The sequence below is a fragment of the Pseudophryne corroboree genome, chromosome 2 (assembly GCF_028390025.1).
Source record: "Pseudophryne corroboree isolate aPseCor3 chromosome 2, aPseCor3.hap2, whole genome shotgun sequence".
In the NCBI taxonomy this organism is placed as follows: domain Eukaryota; kingdom Metazoa; phylum Chordata; class Amphibia; order Anura; family Myobatrachidae; genus Pseudophryne; species Pseudophryne corroboree.
In genome coordinates this window covers 996,306,831-996,334,489 of record NC_086445.1, presented here as the reverse complement: position 1 = coordinate 996,334,489, position 27,659 = coordinate 996,306,831, and the positions used below count along the sequence as shown (strand labels likewise).

General features: G+C 49.0%; 1 protein-coding gene across 11 annotated transcripts in view; it reads right to left on the bottom strand.

Annotated features, from left to right (window-relative positions):
* Positions 1-27,659, bottom strand: part of ITSN1 (intersectin 1) — a 351,280-nt gene that overhangs the window by 160,075 nt on the left and 163,546 nt on the right. For all 11 annotated transcript variants that reach the window (XM_063956498.1, XM_063956491.1, XM_063956499.1 and 8 more), the window contains 2 exons: positions 27,228-27,315; positions 26,530-26,669 (listed from right to left, as the gene is read on the bottom strand). In XM_063956498.1, coding sequence (XP_063812568.1) covers positions 26,530-26,669; positions 27,228-27,315 — 228 coding nt within the window. The remainder of the gene's footprint in view (positions 1-26,529; positions 26,670-27,227; positions 27,316-27,659) is intronic.

Below are 27,659 nucleotides of genomic sequence, written 5' to 3'. Positions count from 1 at the left end.
TATGAGAGGTAGAGGAGGAAACACATAAACCGACTGGTACACCCACGGTGTCACTAGAGCGTCCACAGCGATCGCCTGAGGGTCCCTTGACCTGGCGCAATATCTCTTCAACTTTTTGTTGAGGCGGGACGCCATCATGTCCACCCGTGGTCATTCCCAACGGTTTACCCGCATTTGGAAAACTTCTGGAAGAAGTCCCCATTCTCCCGGGTGTAGGTCGCCCATCGGAGAATCCTTGTGGCTTCTGCCATCGCCATCCTGCTTCTTGTGCAGCCCTGTCTGTTTACATGGGCGACCGCCGTGATGTTGTCTGATTGGATCAGTACCGGCTGGTTCTGAAGCAGGGGCCTTGCTTGGCTTAGGGCATTGTAAATGGCCCTTAGCTCCAGAATATTTATGTGAAGCGAAATCTCCTTGGAAATTTCTTCCCTGTGTGACTGCACCCCAGCCCCGAAGGCTGGCCTCCGTGGTCAACAGGACCCAGTCCTGTATTCCGAATCTGCGGCCCTCTAGTAGATGAGCCCTCTGCAGCCACCACAGCAGCGACACCCTGTTTCTTGCCGACAGGGTTATCCGCTGTTGTATCTGTAGATGGGACCCGGACCATTTGTCCCACAGGTCCCACTGGAACGTCCTTGCGTGGAACCTTCCGAATGGAATTATGCTTCGTACGAAGCTACCATTTTTTCCAGGACTCGTGTGCTTCCACTGGAAGAAACACTCTTTTCTGGTCTGTGTCCAGAATCATTCCCAGGAACGAAGACGTGTCGTCGGGACCAGCTGTGACTTTGGAATATTGAGAATCCAGTCGTGCTGTTGTAGCACTTCCCGAGAGAGTGCTACCCCCACTACCAACTGTTCTTTGGACCTCGCCTTTATCAGGAGATCGTCCAAGCACGGGATAATAAAAACTTCCTTCTTGCGAAGGAGTATCATCATTTCGGCCATTACCTTGGTAAAGACCTTCGGTGCCGTGGACAACTCCAACGGCAGCGTCTGGAACTGATAGTGACAGTCCTGTACCACACATCTGAGGTACTCCTGGTGAGGAGGGTAAATGGGGACATGCAGGTACGCATCCTTGATGTCCAGGGAGACCCTGTAATCCCCCTCGTCCAGGTTCGTAATAACCGCCCTGAGCGATTCCATCTTGAACTTGAATCTTCTGATATAAAAGTTCAAGTATTTTAATTTTAAGATAGGTCTCACCGAACCGTTGTGTTTCGGTACCACAACCATTGTGGAATAGTAACCCCTTCCTTGCTGAAGGGGGGCACCTTGACAATCACTTGCGATTATAGTGTTGAATAGCCACCAACACCGCCTCCCTGGCAGAGGGAGGTGCCGGTAAGGCAGATTTTAGGAAACGGCGGGGGGAAGAACGTCTCGAACTCCAGCCTGTACCCCTGAGATACTACTTGAAGGACCCAGGGATCCATGTGAGAGAGCCCACTGGGCGCTGAAATTTCTGAGACGGGCCCCCACCGTACCCGGGTCCGCCTGAGCAGCCCCAGCGTCATGCTGTGGACTTACCGGACGCAGGGAGGACTTCTGCTCTTGGGAACTAGCTGTGTGCTGCAGCTTTTTCCTCTACCTTTGCCTCTCGGCAGAAAAGATGAGCCTCTAGCCCTCTTGCTTTTCTGGGGCCGAAAGGACTGTACTTGATGATACGGTGCTTTCTTTTGTTGTGGGGTAGCCTGTGGCAAAAAAGTCGATTTCCCAGCAGTAGCTGTGGAAACGAGGTCTGAAAGACCATCCCCAAACAGTTTTACCCCCTTATAGGGCAAAACTTCCATGTGCCGATTCGAGTCGGCATCGCCTGACCATTGCCGAGTCCATAACCCCCGTCTGGCGGCAATGGACCTAGTGCTTATTTTTGATGCCAGCCGGCAAATATCCCTCTGTGCATCACGAATGTATAAGACCACGTCTTTTATATGCTCTATTGTCAGCAAAATATTGTCCCTATCCATAGTTATTTTCCGACAGGGAATCTGACCACGCAGCGGGAGCACTGCACATCCATGCCGAAGCAATGGCTGGTCGCAATATAATGCCCGAGTGTGTGATTATATCTTTCAGGGTAACCCCCTGCTTTTTATCAGCAGGTTCCTTCAGGGCGGCCGTATCCGGAGACGGTAGTGCCACCTTTTCTGATAAGCGTGTAAGCGCTGTATCTACCCTATGGGGTGTTTCCCAATGTGACCTATCCTCTGGCGGGAAAGGGTACGCTGCCAATTACCGTTTAGAAATTATCAATTTCTTACCGGGGGAAGACCACGCTTCCTCACACACCTCATTTAATTTCTCAGATGCAGGAAAAACTACTGGTAGTATTCTCTCACCAAACATAATACCCTTTTATGTGGTACCTGGGGTATTATCATAAATGTGTAATACATTTTTCATTGCCTCAATCATGTAACGGGTGGACCTATTTGGAGGGTACACTAGTCTCATCGTCGTCGACACTGGAGTCGGTATCCGTGTCGACATCTGTTTCTGCCATCTGAGGTAGCGGGCGTTTTTAGAGCCCCCCATGACATTTGAGACGCTGGAACAGGCACAAGCTGAGTAGCCGGCTGTTCTGTGTCGTCGACCTTTTGTGTAAGGAGTTGACACTTTCACGTAATCCTTCCATAAGTCCAACCACACCGGTGTCGATCCCGCAGGGGGTGACATCACATTTACAGGCATTCCCTCCGCCTCCACATCATTATCCTCCTTATACATGTCGACACAGCCGTACCGACACACAGCACACACACAGGGAATGCTCTGACAGAGGACAGGACCCCACAAAGCCCTTTGGGGAGACAGAGGGATAGTATGCCAGCACACACCAGGGCGCTATATATCACAGGGATATCACATATAAAGAGTGTTTTCCCTTATAGCTGCCTATATATATTGTATACTGCGCCTAAATTGTGCCCCCCCTCTCTTTTTAACCCTTTCTGTAGTGTATTGACTGCAGGGGAGAGCCAGGGAGCTTCCCTCCAACGGAGCTGTGAGGGAAAAATGGCGCCAGTGTGCTGAAGGAGATAGCTCCGCCCCTTTTTTGCGGACTTTCTCCCGCATTTTTATGGATTCTGGCAGGGGTTAAAAAATAAGATTTTACTTACCGATAAATCTATTTCTCGTAGTCCGTAGTGGATGCTGGGGACTCCGTCAGGACCATGGGGAATAGCGGCTCCGCAGGAGACAGGGCACAAAACTAAAGCTTTAGGATCAGGTGGTGTGTACTGGCTCCTCCCCCTATGACCCTCCTCCAAGCCTCAGTTAGGATACTGTGCCCGGACGAGCGTACACAATAAGGAAGGATATTGAATCCCGGGTAAGACTCATACCAGCCACACCAATCACACCGTATAACTTGTGATCTGAACCCAGTTAACAGTATGACAAACGTAGGAGCCTCTGAACAGACGGCTCACAACAATAACAACCCGATTTTTTTGTAACAACAACTATGTACAAGTATTGCAGACAATCCGCACTTGGGATGGGCGCCCAGCATCCACTACGGACTACGAGAAATAGATTTATCGGTAAGTAAAATCTTATTTTCTCTGACGTCCTAAGTGGATGCTGGGGACTCCGTCAGGACCATGGGGATTATACCAAAGCTCCCAAACGGGCGGGAGAGTGCGGATGACTCTGCAGCACCGAGTGAGAGAACTCCAGGTCCTCCTCAGCCAGGGTGTGCCCCTGACCAAGTAGCAGCTCGGCAAAGTTGTAAAGCCGAGACCCCTCAGGCAGTCGCCCAAGATGAGCCCACCTTCCTTGTGGAATGGGCATTTATATATTTTGGCTGTGGCAGTCCTGCCACAGAATGTGCAAGCTGAATTGTACTACACATTCAACTAGCAATCGTCTGCTTAGAAGCAAGAGCACCCAGTTTTTTGGGTGCATACAGGATAACAGCAAGTCAGTTTTCCTGACTCCAGCCGTCCTGGAAATCTATATTTTCAGGGCCCTGACAACATCTAGCCACTTGGAGTCCTCCAAGTCTCTAGTAGCCGCAGGTACCACAATAAGCTGGTTCAGATGAAACGCTGACACCAACTTAGGGAGAAACTGGGGACGAGTCCGCAGCTCTGCCCTGTCCGAATGGACAATCAGATATGGGCTTTTGTGAGACAAAGCCGCCAATTCTGACACTCGCCTGGCCGAGGCCAGGGCCAACATCATGGTCACTTTCCATGTGAGATATTTCAAATCCACAGATTTGAGCGGTTTAAACCAACGTGATTTGAGGAATCCCAGGACTACGTTGAGATCCCACAGTGCCACTGGAGGCACAAAAGGGGGTTGTATATGCAGTACTCCCTTGTCAAATTTCTGGACTTCAGGAACTGAAGCGAATTCTTTCTGGAAGAAAATCGACAGGGCCGAAATTTGAACCTTAATGGACCCCAATTTGAGGCCCATAGACACTCCTGTTTGCAGGAAATGCAGGAATCTACCGAGTTGAAATTTCTTCGTGGGGCCTTCCTGGCCTCACACCACGCAACATATTTTCGCCACATGTGGTGATAATGTTGTGTGGTCACCTCCTTCCTGGCTTTGACCAGGGTAGGAATGACCTCTTCCGGAATGCCTTTTTCCCTTAGGATCCGGCGTTCAACCGCCATGCCGTCAAACGCAGCCGCGGTAAGTCTTGGAACAGACATGGTACTTGCTGAAACAAGTCCCTTCTTATCGGCAGAGGCCCTGAGTCCTCTGTGAGCATCTCTTGAAGTTCCGGGTACCAAGTCCTTCTTGGCCCATCCGGAGCCACGAGTATAGTTCTTACTCCTCTACGTCTTATAATTCTCAGTACCTTTGGTATGAGAAGCAGAGGAGGGAACACATACACCGACTGGTACACCCCTGGTGTTACCAGAACGTCCACAGCTATTGCCTGAGGGTCTCTTGACCTGGCGCAATACCTGTCCAGTTTTTTGTTCAGGCGGGACGCCATCATGTCCACCTTTGGTCTTTCCCAACGGTGCACAATCATGTGGAAAAAACTTCTCGATGAAGTCCCCACTCTCCCGGGTGGAGGTCGTGCTGAGGAAGTCTGCTTCCCAGTTGTCCACTCCCGGAATGAAAACTGCTGACAGTGCTATCACATGATTTTCCGCCCAGCGAAGAATCCTTGCCATTGTCCTCCTGCTTCTTGTGCCGCCCTGTCTGTTTACGTGGGCGACTGCCGTGATGTTGTCCCACTGGATCAATACCGGCTGACCTTGAAGCAGAGGTCTTGCTAAGCTTAGAGCATTGTAAATTGCTCTTAGCTCCAGTATATTTATGCGGAGAGAAGTCCCCAGACTTGATCACACTCCCTGGAAATTTTTTCCCTGTGTGACTGCTCCCCAGCCTTTCAAGCTGGAATCCGTGGTCACCAGGACCCAGTCCTGAATGCATAACTGTGGCCCTTTAGTAGATGAGCACTCTGCAGCCACCACAGAAGAGACACCCTTGTCCTTGGAGACAGGGTTATCCGCTGATGCATCTGAAGATGCGATCCGGACCATTTGTCCAGCAGATCCCACTGAAAAGTTCTTGCGTGAAATCTGCCGAATGGAATCGCTTCGTAAGAAGCCACCATTTTCCCAGGACCCTTGTGCAATGATGCACTGACACTTTTCCTGGTTTTTGGAGGTTCCTGACTAGCTCGGATAACTCCCTGGCTTTCTCCTCCGGGAGAAACACCTTTTTCTGGACTGTGTCCAGAATCATCCCTAGGGACAGCAGACGTGTCGTCGGAGACAGCTGCGATTTTGGAATATTTAGAATCCACCCATGCTGTCGTAGAACTACTTGAGATAGTGCTACTCAGACCTCCAACTGTTCTCTGGACCTTGCCCTTATCAGGAGATCGTCCAAGTAAGGGATAATTAAGACGCCTTTTCTTTGAAGAAGAATCATCATTTCGGCCATTACCTTGGTAAAGACCCGGGGTGCCGTGGACAATCCAAACGGCAGCGTCTGAAACTGATAGTGACAGTTTTGTACCACGAACCTGAGGTACCCTTTGTGAGAAGGGCAAGTTTGGACATGGAGGTAAGCATCCTTGATGTCCAGGGACACCATATAGTCCCCTTCTTCCTGGTTCGCTATCACTGCTCTGAGTGACTCCATTTAGAATAGGTCTCACCGAGCCGTCTGGCTTCAGTACCACAATATAGTGTGGAATAATACCCCTTTACTTGTTGTAGGAGGGGTACTTTGATTATCACCTGCTGGGAATACAGCTTGTGAATTGTTTCCAATACTGCCTCCCTGTCGGAGGTAGACGTTGGTAAAGCAAACTTCAGGAACTTGCGAGGGGGAGACGTCTCGAATTTCCAATCTGTACCCCTGGGATACTACTTGTAGGATCCAGGGGTCCACTTGCGAGTGAGCCCACTGCGTGCTGAAAACTCTTGAGACGACCCCCCACCGCACCTGTTTGTACGGCCCCAGCGTCATGCTGAGGACTTGGCAGAAGCGGTGGAAGGCTTCTGTTCCTGGGAATGGGCTGCCTGCTGCAGTCTTCTTCCCTTACCTCTATCCCTGGGCAGATATTATGGGGACGAAAGGACTGAGGCTGAAAAGACTATGTCTTTTTCTGCTGAGATGTGACTTGGGGTAAAAAAGGTGGATTTTCTAGCTGTTGCCGTGGCCACCAGGTCCGATGGACCGACCCCAAATAACTCCTCCCCTTTATACGGCAATACTTCCATGTGCCGTTTGGAATCTGCATCACCTGACCACTGTCGTGTCCATAAACATCGTCTGGCAGATATGGACATCGCACTTACTCTTGATGCCAGAGTTTCGCATATATAGAAATGCATCTTTTAAATGCTCTATAGTCAATAAAATACTGTCCCTGTCAAGGGTATCAATATTTCCAGTCAGGGAATCCGACCAAGCCACCCCAGCGCTGCCCATCCAGGCTGAGGCGATCGCTGGTCGCAGTATAACACCAGTATGTGTGTATATACTTTTTAGGATATTTTCCAACCTCCTATCAGTTGGCTCCTTGAGGGCGTCCGTATCTGGAGACGGTAACGCCACTTGTTTTTATAAGCGTGTGAGCGCCTTATCCACCCTAAGGTGTGGTTCCCAACGCGCCATAACTTCTGGCGGGAAAGGGTATACCGCCAATAATTTTCTATCGGGGGAAACCCACGCATCATCACACACTTCATTTAATTTATCTGATTCAGGAAAAACCACATGTAGTTTTTTCACACTCCACATAATACCCTTTTTTGTGGTACTTGTAGTATCAGAAATATGTAACATCTCCTTCATTGCCCTTAACAAGTAACGTGTGGCCCTAAAGGAAAATACGTTAGTTTCTTCACCGTCGACACTGGAGTCAGTGTCCGTGTCTGTGTCGACCGACTGAGGTAAAAAGGACGTTTTAACGCCCCTGACGGTGTTTTAGACGCCTGGACAGGTACTAATTGGTTTGCCGGCCGTCTCATGTCGTCAACCGACCTTGCAGCGTGTTGACATTATCACGTAATTCCTTAAATAAGCCATCCATTCCGGTGTCGACTCCCTAGAGAGTGACATCACCATTACCGGCAATTGCTCCGCCTCCTCACCATCGTCCTCATACATGTCGACACACAAGTACCGACACACAGCACACACACAGGGAATGCTCTGATAGAGGACAGGACCCCACTAGCCCTTCGGGGAGACAGAGGGAGAGTTTGCCAGCACACACCAAAAACGCTATATTATACAGGGACAACCTTTATATAAGTGTTTTTCCCTTATAGCATTTTAATATATATATACATATCGCCAAATAAGTGCCCCCCCTCTCTGTTTAACCCTGTTTCTGTAGTGCAGTGCAGGGGAGAGCCTGGGAGCCTTCCCACCAGCATTTCTGTGAGGGAAAATGGCGCTGTGTGCTGAGGAGAATAGGCCCCGCCCCCTTTTCGGCGGGCTTCTTCTCCCGTTTTTCTGAGACCTGGCAGGGGTTAAATACATCCATATAGCCTCCAGGGGCTATATGTGATGTATTTTTAGCCAGAATAAGGTATTATACATTGCTGCCCAGGGCGCCCCCAGCAATGCCCTGCACCCTCCGTGACCGTTGGTGTGAAGTGTGTGACAACAATGGCGCACAGCTGCAGTGCTGTGCGCTACCTTCATGAAGACTGAAAAGCCTTCTGCCGCCGGTTTCTGGACCTTCAATCTTCAGCATCTGCAAGGGGGGTCGGCGGCGCGGCTCCGGGACGAACCCCAGGGTGAGACCTGTGTTCCGACTCCCTCTGGAGCTAATGGTGTCCAGTAGCCTAAGAAGCCAATCCATCCTGCACGCAGGTGAGTTGAACTTCTCTCCCCTAAGTCCCTCGATGCAGTGAGCCTGTTGCCAGCAGGACTCACTGAAAATAAGAAACCTAAAAACTTTTTCTAAGCAGCTCTTTAGGAGAGCCACCTAGATTGCACCCTTCTCGGCCGGGCACAAAAACCTAACTGAGGCTTGGAGGAGGGTCATAGGGGGAGGAGCCAGTACACACCACCTGATCCTAAAGCTTTAGTTTTGTGCCCTGTCTCCTGCGGAGCCGCTATTCCCCATGGTCCTGACGGAGTCCCCAGCATCCACTTAGGACGTCAGAGAAAGCACCTATATAGCCTCTGGGGCTATATATGGTGCCAGTTTGCCAGCCAAGGTGTCAGTATTGCTGCTCAGGGCGCCCCCCCCCAGCGCCCTGCACCCATCAGTGACCGCAGTGTGTGGTGTGCATGAGGAGCAATGGCGCACAGCTGCAGTGCTGTGCGCTACCTTAGAGAAGACAGAAGTCTTCAGCCGCCGATTTTCCGGACCACCTTCTTGCTTCTGGCTCTGTAAGGGGGACGGCGGCGCGGCTCCGGGAACGGACGACGAGGTCGGGTCCTGTGTTCGATCCCTCTGGAGCTAATGGTGTCCAGTAGCCTAAGAAGCCCAAGCTACCACCACTTAGGTAGGTTCGCTTCTTCTCCCCTTAGTCCCTCGATGCAGTGAGCCTGTTGCCAGCAGGTCTCACTGAAAATAAAAAACCTAACAAACACTTTCTTCCTAGGAGCTCAGGAGAGCCCCTAGTGTGCATCCAGCTCAGCCGGGCACAGAAATCTAACTGAGGCTTGGAGGAGGGTCATAGGGGGAGGAGCCAGTGCACACCAGATAGTCCTAAATCTTTCTTTAGAGTGCCCAGTCTCCTGTGGAGCCCGTCTATTCCCCATGGTCCTTACGGAGTCCCCAGCATCCACTAGGACGTCAGAGAAATATACATACATTATATATATATATATATATATATATATATATATATATAGACCAATGTGGTGTACCTTCAACTCTTGACCGTAGAAAAAGGAACCAGGCGGCACTCCAAGGGTTTAGTCCAAGCAATTAAATTTGTATTAAAGTGACAGTGACAACATGATTAATTCAGCATAGTGCAAGCCACAAGTAGACATGATGGCACTATGCTGAATTAATCATGTTGTCACTGTCACTCTAATACAAATTTAATTGCTTGGACTAAACCCTTGGAGTGCCGCCTGGTTCCTTTTTCTACGGTCAAGAGTTGAAGGTACACCACATTGGTCTATAATCTCTGGAGGAGGGCACCCAGATGGACGGACGACAGTGGGATTGGGAGTGCCATAACGATATATGGAGAGATATATATATATATATATATATATATATATATATATTATACACACACACACACACACACACACACACACACATATATATTTATGTTATAAAAAAAAATCTAAGACTCTGCATGCACTGAATACGTTTCCGCTGAGATAATTTATAGACAAAGTCTTACACCCTGCATCTTTAGTTACAACCAAGCAAATCTAGCTCCATCCGCCGTTACCTGTAATACAAGTGTAGCTCCCTGCCTAATTCATCTATCTGTATGTGTACAGGTCACATGACTGACACACTGTATTCTCTCACTGAGAAAAAGAAACATTGTGCTCACTGATAAACTGCAACAGAATGAAGCCAACAATCCATAATGACACATCAGATTGATAAACTAACCCATTGCACTGGCACATACTATATACCCTACACACTATAGCTGTAGCACTACACAGCCATCTCCCCCAACTGTCTATATAGCATATGGCGCTTGTGCACTGAGGACCGGCTCCTGTAAGGCGATATTGTAGCCACGAGCCAGCTGCAGTGGGTTAGTTTTCAATAGATCACCTTGACGGCTCACTGGTATCAGATGGAATTATGGCACTTTGGGCGTCCATACTCTACTGCAGAACTGGCTTCACTGTGTTATTTAAGAGACACAGCTCATCCATCATATATGCTGTGCCCTCTGACCTCTGCTCCTCTCCCTTCCCAGAGAGGCATCAGTAACCAGACAATGTGCATAAATGGTTGGTTCTAAATCGGAGTGGGAGAAGGGACCTGCATAAATGAACAGAAAAATGTTTTGGTTTCAATCATGCGCTCCACAGACTATACTAGACCTGCTTGTAAATCTATATAGGAACCACACCTATTCCTAAGAACTACATATACAAAACCAGGTATAGATCCCTGCGCTAAGAATATAAAACAATTTATGAAAGTATCACTTCAACCTTCAATGCTCCAATATATCTAACAGCTGTGTGCATCCGGTACCAAGTTCTGATACCTTGCCCCAGAACAATGCTCTCGTGCGGCCACTTCTCAAACTTTCTTTCAAAGAGTTTCTGAGTGAAATCCTACTTACATATCATTTCACTCTCGCATTCGCATAAAGGTATCTTTTCAACTTCCACACCACCGAACACTATACTCCGTTTCCAGATCATAAACACTTACATTATCTTTCTTTCCCGCGTACACGTAAAGGTATCTTTTCCAGTACGAAAGTTCACCAATAAAAACTCCTTTAATATCCACAACAATTGTCCTTAAAAACTCTATTAAAATGTATAAAAAAAGCTGTGTATGACACTTTTCTTATATGCTTGTACCGGACCACACCTCTGGGATGGAAGACAAGGAATCACCGACTTGGTAAGCGCTTCTGCAGTCAGCGGGTACGGGCGGCTGATGGAAATTCTGCTCCAACGTCTCCTCTCCTTGGTCTGCCGTCACTCAGTGTGCAGGATCATCAACACGTTTCAGAGAAGGCGCTCTCCTTTGTCAAGATGCCTTAACAAAGGAGAGCACCATCTCTGAAACGCGTTTAATGATCCTGCACAATAAGTATCAGACAGGCCCTAGCTGAGTAATTGGCGTCTGTCACATAAGGATCCGCAATTGAATTAGGGGCAACTACAGTAAAAACCCTACAGGACACCCGTACTCTGGATAGAAGCCAGGCGTCCTCCCGGATTGGGTATGTGTCACAATACCGCAAGTGGGATTCCGGCATTTAGCTGCCCGGCAGGGGGGTGGCGAGCGCAACGAAGCCCCTTCTGGGCTCGGTGGAGAGCTGCGATCGCCACAGGTTCTTTTCCCACTCTATGGGTGTCGTGGAAACAACGAGTATGAATAGTCCCTGTTGGTCAGCATGCCAACCGTCGGGATAGTGAGTGTTCGGGATGTAGGGGCCGGTATTGTGACCGTCGGTCACATAACTACATCCTGTCATCCCAGCCAGTACACGCAACACAGACAGAAGCTCCACCTATGCAGGTACAGAAAGCAGGCAAAGGATACTGAACATAAATACATTAAAAAAAGTACAGATAACCGTTGTATGTGGTCCCTGCATTGTATGTCAGTCACTGAGAAGCTCTCTGTATTGTATATCGGTCTCTGGTATGCTTCCTACATGCAGATGTTGCTGGGCGTAAACATCGGAGGTGGAACGCTGCGAGTAATAAGGCTTTGGACATAAATAAACTTGAGTAGAGCAGGTAAGAGCAGTCAGATATTAACAACCACAATGCCCCACTATTGCTGGTGACTTTCTAGGATTTCCTACGTGTAATGTTCACACTAGGCTAATTTATCCGCAACCTGCCCGATATTTAAAGGGCAAAGTGCGCCTTGCCCCTTTAGCGACGCCCTGCTAAAACAGCCTACTTGCTGCCACACATTAAAGAGAGAGCTTGGTGGATGCCCAGCACCCCACGTCCCAATCAGTGACGCAGACAGCTAGGGCACACCCCCATCAGTGATGCAGGCGGCTGGGGCACGCCCCCATTAATGACATCAGGACTGCCCCCAATAATTACGCTGACAATCCGCGTCGCCAACCCCCTACTTTTGTGTGCGCAAGCGCAGATGGTTAAATTAAAATAACAGAGGCACTAATTAAGACAGCTGTGCCCAAGTATGGCTATCCTTAACACCTGAACTGACAGTGTGCCTTGAGAACGGTGGTTGGAAAATCCTGCCTTAGACACTTTGGTCCATGTCGGCATGAAAACATCACACATGGGCTGCACATTTGCTCCAAGACTCCCGATTCCACCGCATCCTGCATGTGCTCTGCCTGTAACGTCTACCAAGTGTAATACTGGGAGAAATGTACCGGCAAACTGCAGCCACTGAAGTGTCAGGTAGTGTCAGGCAGCTGCCAAGGACTTTCTGGTTCAGTATTGGAGGGGCAGCAATATCTAAGGGACTGCACTGGATATTATGTGTGTGTATGGGCCAACTAGAGTAAAGGGAAATAAAAACAAAGTGATAGCGCATACGGTGGAGGTAGAGTTCTCTATTAATTTACATATTGTGAGCCCTGAAACAACTTACAGGAAGGTGCTGAACATCCAGCACTATAGATCCCGTTCCCATAATCCACAGCCACCTGTATCCAGCACTATAGATCCCGTTCCCATAATCCACAGCGACCTGTATCCAGCACTATAGATACTGTACCCATTATCCACAGCGACCTGTATCCAGCACTATAGATCCCGTTCCCATAATCCACAGCCACCTGTATCCAGCACTATAGATCCCGTTCCCATAATCCACAGCGACCTGTATCCCGCACTATAGATACTGTACCCATTATCCACAGCGACCTGTATCCAGCACTATAGATCCTGTACCCATTATCCACAGCGACCTGTATCCAGCACTATAGATACTGTACCCATTATCCACAGCGACCTGTATCCCGCACTATAGATACTGTACCCATTATCCACAGCGACCTGTATCCAGCACTATAGATCCTGTACCCATTAGCCACAGCGACCTGTATCCAGCACTATAGATCATGTACCCATTATCCACAGCGACCTGTACCCATTATCCACAGCGACCTGTATCCAGCACTATAGATCCTGTACCCATTATCCACAGCGACCTGTATCCAGCACTATAGACTCTGTACCCATTATCCACAGCGACCTGTACCCATTATCCACAGCGACCTGTATCCAGCACTATAGATCCCGTTCCCATAATCCACAGCCACCTGTATCCAGCACTATAGATCCTGAACCCATTATCCACAGCGACCTGTACCCATTATCCACAGCCACCTGTATCCAGCACTATAGATCCTGAACCCATTATCCACAGCAACCTGTTTCCAGCACTATAGATACTGTACAAATTATCCACAGCGACCTGTACCCAGCACTATAGATCCCGTTCCCATAATCCACAGCGACCTGTATCCCGCACTATAGATACTGTACCCATTATCCACAGCGACCTGTACCCAGCACTATAGATCCTGTACCCATTATCCACAGCGACCTGTACCCAGCACTATAGATCCTGTACCCATTATCCACAGTGACCTGCATCCAGCACTATATATACTGTACCCATTATCCACAGCGACCTGTATCCAGCACTATAGATACTGTACCCATTATCCACAGCGACCTGTATTCAGCACTATATATACTGTACCCATTATCCACAGCGACCTGTATCCAGCACTATATACACTGTACCCATTATCCACAACGACCTGTATCCAGCACTATAGATCCTGTACCCATTATCCACAGCGACCTGTATCCAGCACTATAGATTCTGTACCCATTATCCACAGCGACCTGTACCCAGCACTATAGATACTGTACCCATTATCCACAGCGACCTGTACCCAGCACTATAGATCCTGTACCCATTATCCACAGCGACCTGTATCCAGCACTATAGATCTTGTACCCATTATCCACAGCGACCTGTACCCAGCACTATATATACTGTACCCATTATCCACAGCGACCTGTACCCAGCACTATAGATCCTGCACCCATTATCCACAGCGACCTGTATCCAGCACTATAGATCCTGTACCCATTATCCACAGTGACCTGTACCCAGCACTATAGATACTGTACCCATTATCCACAGCGACCTGTATCCAGCACTATATATACTGTACCCATTATCCACAGCGACCTGTATCCAGCACTATAGATCCTGTACCCATTATCCACAGCGACCTGTATCCAGCACTATATATACTGTACCCATTATCCACAGCGACCTGTATCCAGCACTATAGATCCTGTACCCATTATCCACAGCGACCTGTACCCAGCACTATAGATCCTGCACCCATTATCCACAGCGACCTGTATCCAGCACTATAGATACTGTACCCATTATCCACAGCGACCTGTATCCAGTACTATATATACTGTACCCGTTATCTACAGCGACCTGTACCCAGCACTATAGATCCTGTACCCATTATCCACCGCGACCTGTACCCAGCACTATAGATCCTGTACCCATTATCCACAGCGACCTGTACCCAGCACTATAGATCCTGTACCCATTATCCACAGAGACCTGTATCCAGCACTATAGATCCTGTACCCATTACCCACAGCGACCTGTATCCAGCACTATATACACTGTACCCATTATCCACAGCGACCTGTATCCAGCACTATAGATCCTGTACCCATTATCCATAGCGACCTGTATCCAGCACTATTTATACTGTACCCATTATCCACAGCGACCTGTATCCAGCACTATAGATCCTGTACCCATTATCCACAGCGACCTGTATCCAGCACTATAGATACTGTACCCATTATCCACAGCGACCTGTATCCAGCACTATATATACTGTACCCGTTATCCACAGCGACCTGTATCCAGCACTATAGATACTGTACCCATTATCCACAGCGACCTGTTTCCAGCACTATAGATCCTATACCCATTATCCACAGCGACCTGTATCCAGCACTATATATACTGTACCCATTATCCACAGCGACATGTACCCAGCACTATAGATCCTGTACCCATTATCCACAGCGACCTGTATCCAGCACTATATATACTGTACCCATTATCCACAGCGACCTGTATCCAGCACTATAGATCCTGTACCCGTTATCCACAGCGACCTATATCCAGCACTATAGATCCTGTACCCATTATCCACAGCGACCTGTATCCAGCACTATATATACTGTACCCATTATCCACAGCGACCTGTACCCAGCACTATATATACTGTACCCATTATCCACAGCGACCTGTACCCAGCACTATAGATACTCTACCCATTATCCACAGCGACCTGTATCCAGCACTATAGATCCTGTACCCATTATCCACAGCGACCTGTACCCAGCACTATAGATACTCTACCCATTATCCACAGCGACCTGTATCCAGCACTATAGATCCTGTACCCATTACCCACAGCGACCTGTATCCAGCACTATAGATCCTGTACCCATTATCCACAGCCACCTGTATCCAGCACTATAGATACTGTACCCATTATCCACAGCGACCTGTATCCAGCACTATAGATACTGTACACATTATCCACAGCTACCTGTACCCAGCACTATAGATCCTGTACCCATTATCCACAGCCACCTGTACCCAGCACTATAGATCCTGTACCCATTATCCACAGCGACCTGTATCCAGCACTATAGATCCTGTACCCATTATCCACAGCGACCTGTATCCAGCACTATATATACTGTACCCGTTATCCACAGCGACCTGTACCCATTATCCACAGCGACCTGTATCCAGCACTATATATACTGTACCCATTATCCACAGCGACCTGTACCCAGCACTACAGATCCTGTACCCATTATCCACAGCGACCTGTATCCAGCACTATAGATCCTATTCCCATTATCCACAGCGACCTGTATCCAGCACTATAGATCCTGTACCCATTATCCACAGCGACCTGTATCCAGCACTATAGATCCTGTACCCATTAGCCACAGCGACCTGTATCCAGCACTATATATACTGTACCCGTTATCCACAGCGACCTGTATCCAGCACTATATATACTGTACCCATTATCCACAGCGACCTGTATCCAGCACTATAGATCCTGTACCCATTATCCACAGCGACCTGTATCCAGCACTATAGATCCTGTACCCATTATCCACAGCGACCTGTATCCAGCACTATATATACTGTACCCATTATCCACAGCGACCTGTATCCAGCACTATATACACTGTACCCATTATCCACAGCGACCTGTATCCAGCACTATAGATCCTATACCCATTATCCACAGCGACCTGTATCCAGCACTATAGATACTGTACCCATTATCCACAGCGACCTGTATCCAGCACTATAGATCCTGTACCCATTATCCACAGCGTCCTGTATCCAGCACTATAGATCCTGTACCCATTATCCACAGCGATCTGTATCCAGCACTATAGATCCTGTACCCATTATCCACCGCGACCTGTACCCAGCACTATAGATCCTGTACCCATTACCCACAGCAACCTGTATCCAGCACTATAGATCCTGTACCCATTATCCACAGCGACCTGTATTCAGCACTATAGATCCTGTACCCATTATCCACAGCGACCTGTACCCAGCACTATAGAAACTGTACCCATTATCCACAGCGACCTGTACCCAGCACTATAGATACTGTACCCATTATCCACAGCGACCTGTATCCAGCACTATATACACTGTACCCATTATCCACAGCGACCTGTATCCAGCACTATAGATCCTGTACCCATTATCCACAGCGACCTGTACCCAGCACTATAGATCCTGTACCCATTATCCACAGCGACCTGTACCCAGCACTATAGATACTGTACCCATTATCCACAGCGACCTGTATCCAGCACTATAGATCCTGTACCCATTATCCACAGAGACCTGTATCCAGCACTATAGATCCTGTACCCATTACCCACAGCGACCTGTATCCAGCACTATATACACTGTACCCATTATCCACAGCGACCTGTATCCAGCACTATAGATACTGTACCCATTATCCATAGCGACCTGTATCCAGCACTATAGATCCTGTACCCATTATCCACAGCGACCTGTATCCAGCACTATAGATCCTGTACCCATTATCCACAGCGACCTGTACCCAGCACTATAGATACTGTACCCATTATCCACAGCGACCTGTATCCAGCACTATATATACTGTACCCATTATCCACAGCGACCTGTATCCAGCACTATAGATACTGTACCCATTATCCACAGCGACCTGTATCCAGCACTATAGATACTGTACCCATTATCCACAGCGACCTGTATCCAGCACTATAGATCCTGTACCCATTACCCACAGCTACCTGTACCCAGCACTATAGATCCTGTACCCATTATCAACAGCGACCTGTACCCAGCACTATAGATACTGTACCCATTATCCACAGCGACCTGTATCCAGCACTATAGATCCTGTACCCATTATCCACAGCGACCTGTACGCAGCACTATACTGTACCCATTATCCACAGCCACCTGTATCCAGCACTATAGATACTGTACCCATTATCCACAGCGACCTGTATCCAACACTATAGATCCTGTACCCATTATCCACCGCGACCTGTACCCAGCACTATAGATCCTGTACCCATTATCCACAGCGACCTGTACCCAGCACTATAGATCCTGTACCCATTATCCACAGAGACCTGTATCCAGCACTATAGATCCTGTACCCATTATCCACAGCGACCTGTACGCAGCACTATACTGTACCCATTATCCACAGCGACCTGTATCCAGCACTATAGATACTGTACCCATTATCCACAGCGACCTGTATCCAACACTATAGATCCTGTACCCATTATCCACAGCCACCTGTACCCAGCACTATAGATCCTGTACCCATTATCCACAGCGACCTGTATCCAGCACTATAGATCCTGTACCCATTACCCACAGCGACCTGTATCCAGCACTATAGATCCTGTACCCATTATCCACAGCGACCTGTACCCAGCACTATAGATACTGTACCCATTACCCACAGCGACCTGTACCCAGCACTATAGATCCTGTACCCATTATCCACAGCGACCTGTATCCAGCACTATAGATACTGTACCTATTATCCACAGCGACCTGTACCCAGCACTATAGATACTCAGTGATCGCGCTGAGCCCAAAAAAAAAGTGGGTCCCAGGGACCCCTCACTTTTGAAAATTGGGGTCCTACCGGTCTTTTTCTGGGTCCCATCGGAATGAAGGTTCTTTTAAACTTAATCTTGTTTGGACACTACAAAAGTTTTGCATGCTGGGGTGATGGGGGTGACAATGCTGCTGGGCTGTGTAGCATTAGTCAGGAAGTGAATTGGTGTCCCACCTCCAAGACTGCAAAGAAGAGGGAATGCGCGCCGAAGGCGCACCTCAAAATTTTAGGGGCGTGGCTTCGTGGGGAAGGGGCGTGGCCACATAATAGTGCCAACTCACATTACACCACACAGTAGTGCCGTTTATACACATTGCACCAGGTAGAACCTCCTATGCACACTGCGCCAGGTACAGCACGTTATACACTTTGCGCCAGGTACAGCACGTTATACACTTTGCACCAGGTACAGCACGTTATACACAATGCACCAGGTACAGCACGTTATACTCTTTGCACCAGGTACAGCATGTTATACTCTTTGCACCAGGTACAGCACGTTATACACTTTGCACCAGGTACAGCACGTTATACACTTTGCACCAGGTACAGCACGTTATACACTTTGCACCAGGTACAGCACGTTATACACTTTGCACCAGGTACAGCACGTTATACACTTTGCACCAGGTACAGCACGTTATACACTTTGCACCAGGTACAGCACGTTATACACTTTGCACCAGGTACAGCACGTTATACACTTTGCACCAGGTACAGCACGTTATACTCTTTGCACCAGGTACAGCACGTTATACACTTTGCACCAGGTACAGCACGTTATACATTTTGCACCAGGTACAGCACGTTATACACTTTGCACCAGGTACAGCACGTTATACACTTTGCACCAGGTAGAGGACTTATACAAATTGCACCAGGTACAGCACGTTATACACATTTCTCCAGTTATTGCACGTTATACACATTGCGCCAGTTAGAGCGCGTTATACACATTGTGCCAGGCAGAGCGCGTTATACACACTGCGCCAGGCAGAGCGCGTTATACACACTGCGCCCGGTAGAGCGCGTTATACACAATGCGACCGGTAGAGCGCGTTATACACAATGCGCCCGGTAAAGCACGTTATACACAATGCGCCCGGTAAAGCACGTTATACACAATGCGCCCGGTAAAGCACGTTATACACAATGTGCCCGGTAAAGCACGTTATACACAATGTGCCCAGTAAAGCACGTTATACAGAATGCGCCCGGTAGAGCATGTTATACACACTGCACCAGGTAAGAGCACTGAGGCACACTGCACCAGGTAAGAGCACTGAGGCACACTGCACCAGGTAAGAGCACTGAGGCACACTGCACCAGGTAAGAGCACTGAGGCACACTGCACCAGGTAAGAGCACTGAGGCACACTGCACCAGGTAAGAGCACTGAGGCACACTGCACCAGGTAAGAGCACTGAGGCACCCTGCACCAGGTAAGAAAACTGAGGCACCCTGTACCGGGTAAGAGCACAGAGGCACCCTGCACCAGGTAAGAGCACTGAGGCACACTGCACCAGGTAAGAGCACTGAGGCACACTGCACCAGGTAAGAGCACTGAGGCACACTGCACCAGGCAAGAGCACTGAGGCACACTGCACCAGGTAAGAGCACTGAGGCACACTGCACCAGGTAAGAGCACTGAGGCACACTGCAGTAATCACAGTCGTCCTCCTCCTCCCCCCCCCCCCCCCCCCGGGCCGTAGCAGACACATGAACACAGACAGGTAACGCAACACACGAGCAGGGATCGGCGTCCTCCGTGATCTAGTGGGTAAAGCTGGGCAAAGTGCCTGGGGCTTCCCGCCGTGCCGTCTGAGGCAGTGGCCGCGCTACCGCTCTTGCCTTTGATGTGTTCTCTCAAAGCAAGACCGGTAGCGCGGCCACTGCCTCAGACGGCACCGCGGGAAGCCCCAGGCACTTTGCCCAGCTTTACCCACTAGATCACGGACTCTGATCCCTGCACATAATTGCCAGCACCTCTCAGAGTCCCTGTGGCAACCCCCGTCCCCCATCCGCACTATAAACTTACGGACACCGAGTCACCCTTCCTCTGCAAGCAGCCTGGCGCCAAAGAGGAGGGGAAACTGGCTCCACCTCCTCTTTATATCATTTAGCACGGGGCCTGCATGTCAGTTAAACAAATCCCCCTTACAGATTGGCGGAATGAGGAGCGCGTCCCCGGGGACCCGCCCACTTTGTAAACTTGAGTCCCATGTCTTCAAAAAGGGGTAAAAAACGCGCTATAGCGCGTTTTTGCGATCACTGATACTGTACCCATTATCCACAGCGACCTGTACCCAGCATTATAGATACTGTACCCATTATCCACAGCGACCTGTATCCAGCACTATAGATCCTGCACCCATTATCCACAGCGACCTGTACCTAGCACTATAGATCCTGTACCCATTATCCACAGCCACCTGTATCCAGCACTATATATACTGTACCCATTATCCACAGCGACCTGTATCCAGCACTATAGATCCTGTACCCATTATCCACAGCTACCTGTATCCAGTACTATTGATACTGTACCCATTATCCACAGCGACCTGTATCCAGCACTATATATACTGTACCCATTATCCACAGCGACCTGTATCCAGCACTATAGATACTGTACCCATTATCCACAGCGACCTGTATCCAGCACTACATATACTGTACCCATTATCCACAGTGACCTGTATCCAGCACTATAGATCCTGTACCCATTATCCACAGCGACCTGTATCCAGCACTATAGATCCTGTACCCATTATCCACAGCGACCTGTATCCAGCACTATATATATATATACTGTACCCGTTATCCACAGCGACCTGTATCCAGCACTATAGATCCTGTACCCATTATCCACAGCGACCTGTACCCAGCACTATAGATCCTGTACCCATTACCCTCTTCAGGTATAACTTGTCTATAATATTCGTATTGCCTAGGTTTCATAGTGAGCGTTGCAATATCTGAGCAGTCACATCTGTTCAATGACCGTTCCTAGTCACTTCTGTTCAATGACCGTTCCTAGTCACATCTGTTCAATGACCGTTCCTAGTCACATCTGTTCAATGACCGTTCCTAGTCACATCTGTTCAATGACCGTTCCTAGTCACATCTGTTCAATGACCGTTCCTAGTCACATCTGTTCAATGACCGTTCCTAGTCACTTCTGTTCAATGACCGTTCCTAGTCACTTCTGTTCAATGACCGTTCCTAGTCACATCTGTTCAATGACCGTTCCTAGTCACATCTGTTCAATGACCGTTCCTAGTCACATCTGTTCAATGACCGTTCCTAGTCACATCTGTTCAATGACCGTTCCTAGTCACATCTGTTCAATGTCCGTTCCTAGTCACTTCTGTTCAATGACCGTTCCTAGTCACATCTGTTCAATGACCGTTCCTATTTCTACCATTAGTCGCCCTTTTGCCAGGTTTCTATTTGCATTGGCTAAAGATGTACTACGCACATTGCCATATCTTTGTTACCACGAACATGCAGAGACTAAATCTATCCATGTCTTTCCATCTACTGTGGGACATCTGTCCATATACATCAGAGGTTCTCAAACTCGGTCCTCGGGGGCACACACAGTGCATGTTTTGCAGGTCTCCTCACAGAATCTCAAGTGAAATAATTAGCTCCACCTGTGGACCTTTTAAAATGTGTCAGTGAGTAATTAATACACCTGTGCACCTGCTGGGTTACCTGCAAAACACGCACTTTGTGTGCCCCCCGAGGACAGAGTTTGAGAACCTCTGATATACATAGTCACCATCACTACAAACCATTCTTTTTGCATTTCTACATGAACTCCTTCGATTCTGGACTAACATAAGAATAATCACCAAAGCCAGAATGCACCAGAGTCCAGAATATGGTTTCTAAGATACCTGACGCACACCAGCAATTCCATCCAATCTGTGACATTTACCTTCTGTGGTGGTGATGCCGGAAGGATAAATCCAACATGCAGCTATAGGAGGAATTAAGATAGAATAAAACAGAGATCTATGCTGAGCTGTGATTACAGTATCCCCTGACTGCAGAACCATCCAGCTCCACCGGGGGCTGTACTGAGCCCATTTCCTTGAACATGTTCTACACAATATTATTATTATTAATTTGTCTTGCTTAAGTCTTTCAACATGACATGGCCTGCTTTGTGTGGTATTATGCTTCAATATAACCAACCAATGGGATATAGTCCATTTACCGGCTGTCAGGATCCCGGCGTTCAGGAGACAGACGCCACAATCCCGACACCCGTCGATAAACCAACTGGAATCCCGACACCGGCCCGGTATTCACACTCTGTTTTTGGTTCTATTCTCAATCCGGTTTAAGAACAGAACCTGTGGTGAGTGCAGCAGCCACCGAGCCCAATGCGCAGCGAGGCCGCAAGGGAACTCGCTGCCGGGATTCTGGCCGACGGGATGCCGTTGTCGGTAAAGTGACAGCCGGCATAACGTCTGCCGGGATATCGTAGGTATCTCCAACCAAAAACTGCTCCCACTGTAACTGTATTTACTACATTAACCCCTGGCAGTACAAGCATTCCCTGCTATCTTTCACACCTGTTGCCTTGTCTTCTGCTCCTGCAGGTTCTCAAAGCCACAGTTAAATTGTACGTTCCCCATAGCAGTAACTCCATGCCTAATATTCTGATTGCACACACGTTTTTGGAATAAGCACTGCCTTCTCTAAATACGAGTCAGCTGCTGTGTAGCACCACCCAAAGCTCTGCAATCCAGTGCATGAATATGCCGCACTTACAGTAGCTTCTACAAGGCTGCATACCGGATCTGTGGCATAATTGGGGAGATTTGGTGTGCCGCTGCAGGCAACGGCACACCTTGGGCATCTCCAGCAGCTGAATTGTCTCCTTACAATCAAAATGCTGCCAAATACATTCTAACATATAGAGCAGCCGTGGCCAACCTGTGGCTCTTGAGCCGCATGCGGCTTTCTTTATTCAAATGTGGCTCCCGACGCTCAGTCACCTGACCACAACAGATCCTGGAAACTGGTGCACTCCAACCAGACACACAGCAACACTACAGCGACTGAAAACTGAGGGAGCCAGATACTGGGCCGTAGTGACATATAGGGGAGCTGGCTGGAATGACACAGAAGGATCATGGTAGGAGAGACCTAATGGGGGAGCTGACTGGAGTGATACAGGAGGGTGATGGCTGGAGTGACAATGGGGAGCTGGCTGGAGTGACCAAGGAGAATCCTTGCAGGAGAGACACAATGGGAAGCTGACTGGAGTGACACAGGAGGGTGCTGGCTGGAGTAATACAGGAGGGTGATGGCTGGAGTGACACAGGAGGGTGCTGGCAGGAGAGACACAATGGGGAGCTGACTGGAGTGACACAGGAGGGTGCTGGCAGGAGTGACAATGGGGAGCTGGCTGGAGTGACCAAGGAGAATCCTTGCAGGAGACACACAATGGGAAGCTGACTGGAGTGACACAGGAGGGTGCTGGCTGGAGTGACACAATGGGGAGCTGACTGGAGTGATACAGGAGGGTGCTGGCTGGAGTGACACAGGAGGGTGCTGGCTGGAGTGACACAATGGGGAGCTGACTGGAGTGATACAGGAGGGTGATGGCTGGAGTGACACAGGAGGGTGCTGGCTGGAGTGACACAATGGGGAGCTGACTGGAGTGACACAGGAGGGTGCTGGCTGGAGTGACACAGGAGGGTGCTGGCTGGAGTGACACAATGGGGAGCTGGCTGGAGTGACACAATGGGGAGCTGGCTGGAGTGACACAATGGGGAGCTGGCTGGAGTGACACAGGAGGGTGCTGGCTGGAGTGACACAGGAGGGTGCTGGCTGGAGTGATACAGGAGGGTGATGGCTGGAGTGACACAGGAGGGTGCTGGCTGGAGTGATACAGGAGGGTGATGGCTGGAGTGACACAGGAGGGTGATGGCTGGAGTGACACAGGAGGGTGATGGCTGGAGTGATACAGGAGGGTGATGGCTGGAGTGACACAGGAGGGTGCTGGCAGGAGAGACACAATGGGGAGCTGACTGGAGAGACACAATGGGGAGCTGACTGGAGTGACACAGGAGGGTGCTGGCAGGAGTGACACAATGGGGAGCTGGCTGGAGTGATACAGGAGGGTGCTGGCTGGAGTGACACAGGAGGGTGCTGGCTGGAGTGACACAATGGGGAGCTGGCTGGAGTGATACAGGAGGGTGATGGCTGGAGTGACACAGGAGGGTGCTGGCTGGAGTGACACAGGAGGGTGCTGGCTGGAGTGACACAGGAGGGTGATGGCTGGAGTGACACAGGAGGGTGCTGGCTGGAGTGACACAGGAGGGTGCTGGCTGGAGTGACACAGGAGGGTGCTGGCTGGAGTGACACAGGAGGGTGATGGCTGGAGTGACACAGGAGGGTGCTGGCTGGAGTGACACAGGAGGGTGCTGGCTGGAGTGATACAGGAGGGTGCTGGCTGGAGTGACACAGGAGGGTGCTGGCTGGAGTGACATAGGAGGGTGCTGGCTGGAGTGACACAATGGGGAGCTGGCTGGAGTGATACAGGAGGGTGCTGGCTGGAGTGACACAGGAGGGTGCTGGCAGGAGAGACAATGGGGAGCTGACTGGAGAGACACAATGGGGAGCTGACTGGAGTGACACAGGAGGGTGCTGGCTGGAGTGACACAATGGGGAGCTGACTGGAGAGACACAATGGGGAGCTGACTGGAGTGACACAGGAGGGTGCTGGCTGGAGTGATACAGGCGGGTGCTGGCTGGAGTGATACAGGAGGGTGATGGCTGGAGTGACACAGGAGGGTGCTGGCTGGAGTGACACAGGAGGGTGATGGCTGGAGTGACACAGGAGGGTGATGGCTGGAGTGACACAGGAGGGTGCTGGCTGGAGTGATACAGGAGGGTGATGGCTGGAGTGACACAGGAGGGTGCTGGCAGGAGAGACACAATGGGGAGCTGACTGGAGAGACACAATGGGGAGCTGACTGGAGTGACACAGGAGGGTGCTGGCTGGAGTGATACAGGCGGGTGCTGGCTGGAGTGATACAGGAGGGTGATGGCTGGAGTGACACAATGGGGAGCTGACTGGAGTGATACAGGAGGGTGATGGCTGGAGTGACACAGGAGGGTGCTGGCTGGAGTGACACAGGAGGGTGCTGGCTGGAGTGATACAGGAGGGTGCTGGCTGGAGTGACACAGGAGGGTGCTGGCTGGAGTGATACAGGAGGGTGCTGGCTGGAGTGACACAGGAGGGTGCTGGCTGGAGTGACACAATGGGGAGCTGACTGGAGTGATACAGGAGGGTGATGGCTGGAGTGACACAGGAGGGTGCTGGCTGGAGTGATACAGGAGGGTGATGGCTGGAGTGACACAGGAGGGTGATGGCTGGAGTGATACAGGAGGGTGCTGGCTGGAGTGACACAGGAGGGTGCTGGCTGGAGTGACACATGGGAGAACTGGCTGGAGTGAAACATGGAGGAGCTGAAGTGTATTATGTGAATATGGCTTTTTCAATATATTTTAGGTGGATCTGGATTTTTTAATTATTTTATGTGGAAGTGTCTTTTTCAATGTATTTTATGTTGATTCTGGCTTTAAAATGTATTTTATGTGGATCTGGCATTTTCATTGTCTTTTATACCAGGGGTGTGGCCTATCAGGCACAAGGTCACACCCCATTTTTGCACATACGCCATTCGGCTTGATGTTGGCTCTTTGACGTACCTAACAAGATTTGTTGGCTTTTTGTCTCTGACTGGTTGGCCACCCCTGATATAGAGTATCTAGGGTCCCTGTACATTGTAGTCACATAGCCTGACTGTCAGGCTAAGACATGATGTTGTGATTGGACAATGCTTGGGGCATCGGGTCACTTGTGCTGCAAACACCATGAGACAGGAAGTGTTTAAATTTAAAGAAAACAAATTTGAAACAAAATCTCAGAAGCAATAGAAACTAACTACTCTGCATTAGCTATCAAATGTTCCCTGACCGCTATCGCTGGACGTACGGAGGGAACTTTTTAAGTTGAAGAATGAAAACAATTCTTGATCACATCATGGCCACTGGTATGCAGACAAATGGATGAGATTCCCCAGGGGGTGAGGAGGAAGCCTAAGTAGTGTCCTGGCTGTTACCTTTAGCTGGTTATTAAAGACATCAATCTCTTGAAGCTTTGCTCGAGTTTCTTTCTCAACCTCATCCAGCTGGTCTATGAGCTGCTGACGACCAATTCCCTTGGCTTCCAAAGCTCTTCTTAGTGTAAGGAGGGAATCTCCTGGAGATAATCAAGAACATTCACACTCATTACACCTCCAGCACACACGTATTTTCCAGTCAGAGAGCTTAGTCCCCTGAATGATGTACATTCAGGGGAATTCTTATTACTTTATATAAACATTAGTGGTTGCCAACACAAGGACCACATTGCTAAACTTTGTGAAAGAGGACGAACGAATGCTTTAAGAACACAGCACATGGATTAGTATCTCCTAAACCCCACCAGCACTAAAATAGTAGCTTTTGCAACCTGCTCTGAACGCTTAGCTGTAGATGCTGTCCACTTAGCTTATCAATAAAAGTTTTTGTTGCTTTAGCTGTACTTTATACACAAGAAACTACAATGACACATTAAAAGTAGTCAATGACATTAGGCTAGCCAACAGGGTTATAGTCAGATTTTCCCCTTTGTTGCACTTAAAACTTTCACTGTTGGGAGAAAGCTATGGGAGGTATTTAGCAAGAATGCACACTTTTGCAGATTTGCCTACCAAGGCGCAATCACGGCACAGATTGGAGACCGCGCACAGAACAGTGCGATACAGACCCCACTTACTGTGCAAACTGTTTTGTTGAACCTGTTTGAGTTGGTCATTTAGGGATTGTTTCTCAGGAATCAATTTTCCGAGCAGCTGCTGAGACTCCTATAAAAGGCAAAAAACAAAACACACATTCACTTTATCGTCTGCACGTGTTATTCAGGGACCTTCCATTGACAGGTTTATAGTCAGATATTATACTGAAACAGTTTTAAAGATATTGGGGCAGATGTATTAACCCGGAGAAGGCATACGAAGTTATAAACCAGTGATAAATGCAAGGTGATAAACGCACCAGCCAATTAGCTCCTGTTAATTCACATATTGGAGCTGATTGGATGGTGCCGTTTATCACCTTGCACTTATCACTGGTTTATCCCTTCCTTATCCCTTCTCCAGGTTAATATATCTGCCCCATTATTTTAATTTCATCTCTCTCCCAGATAAAT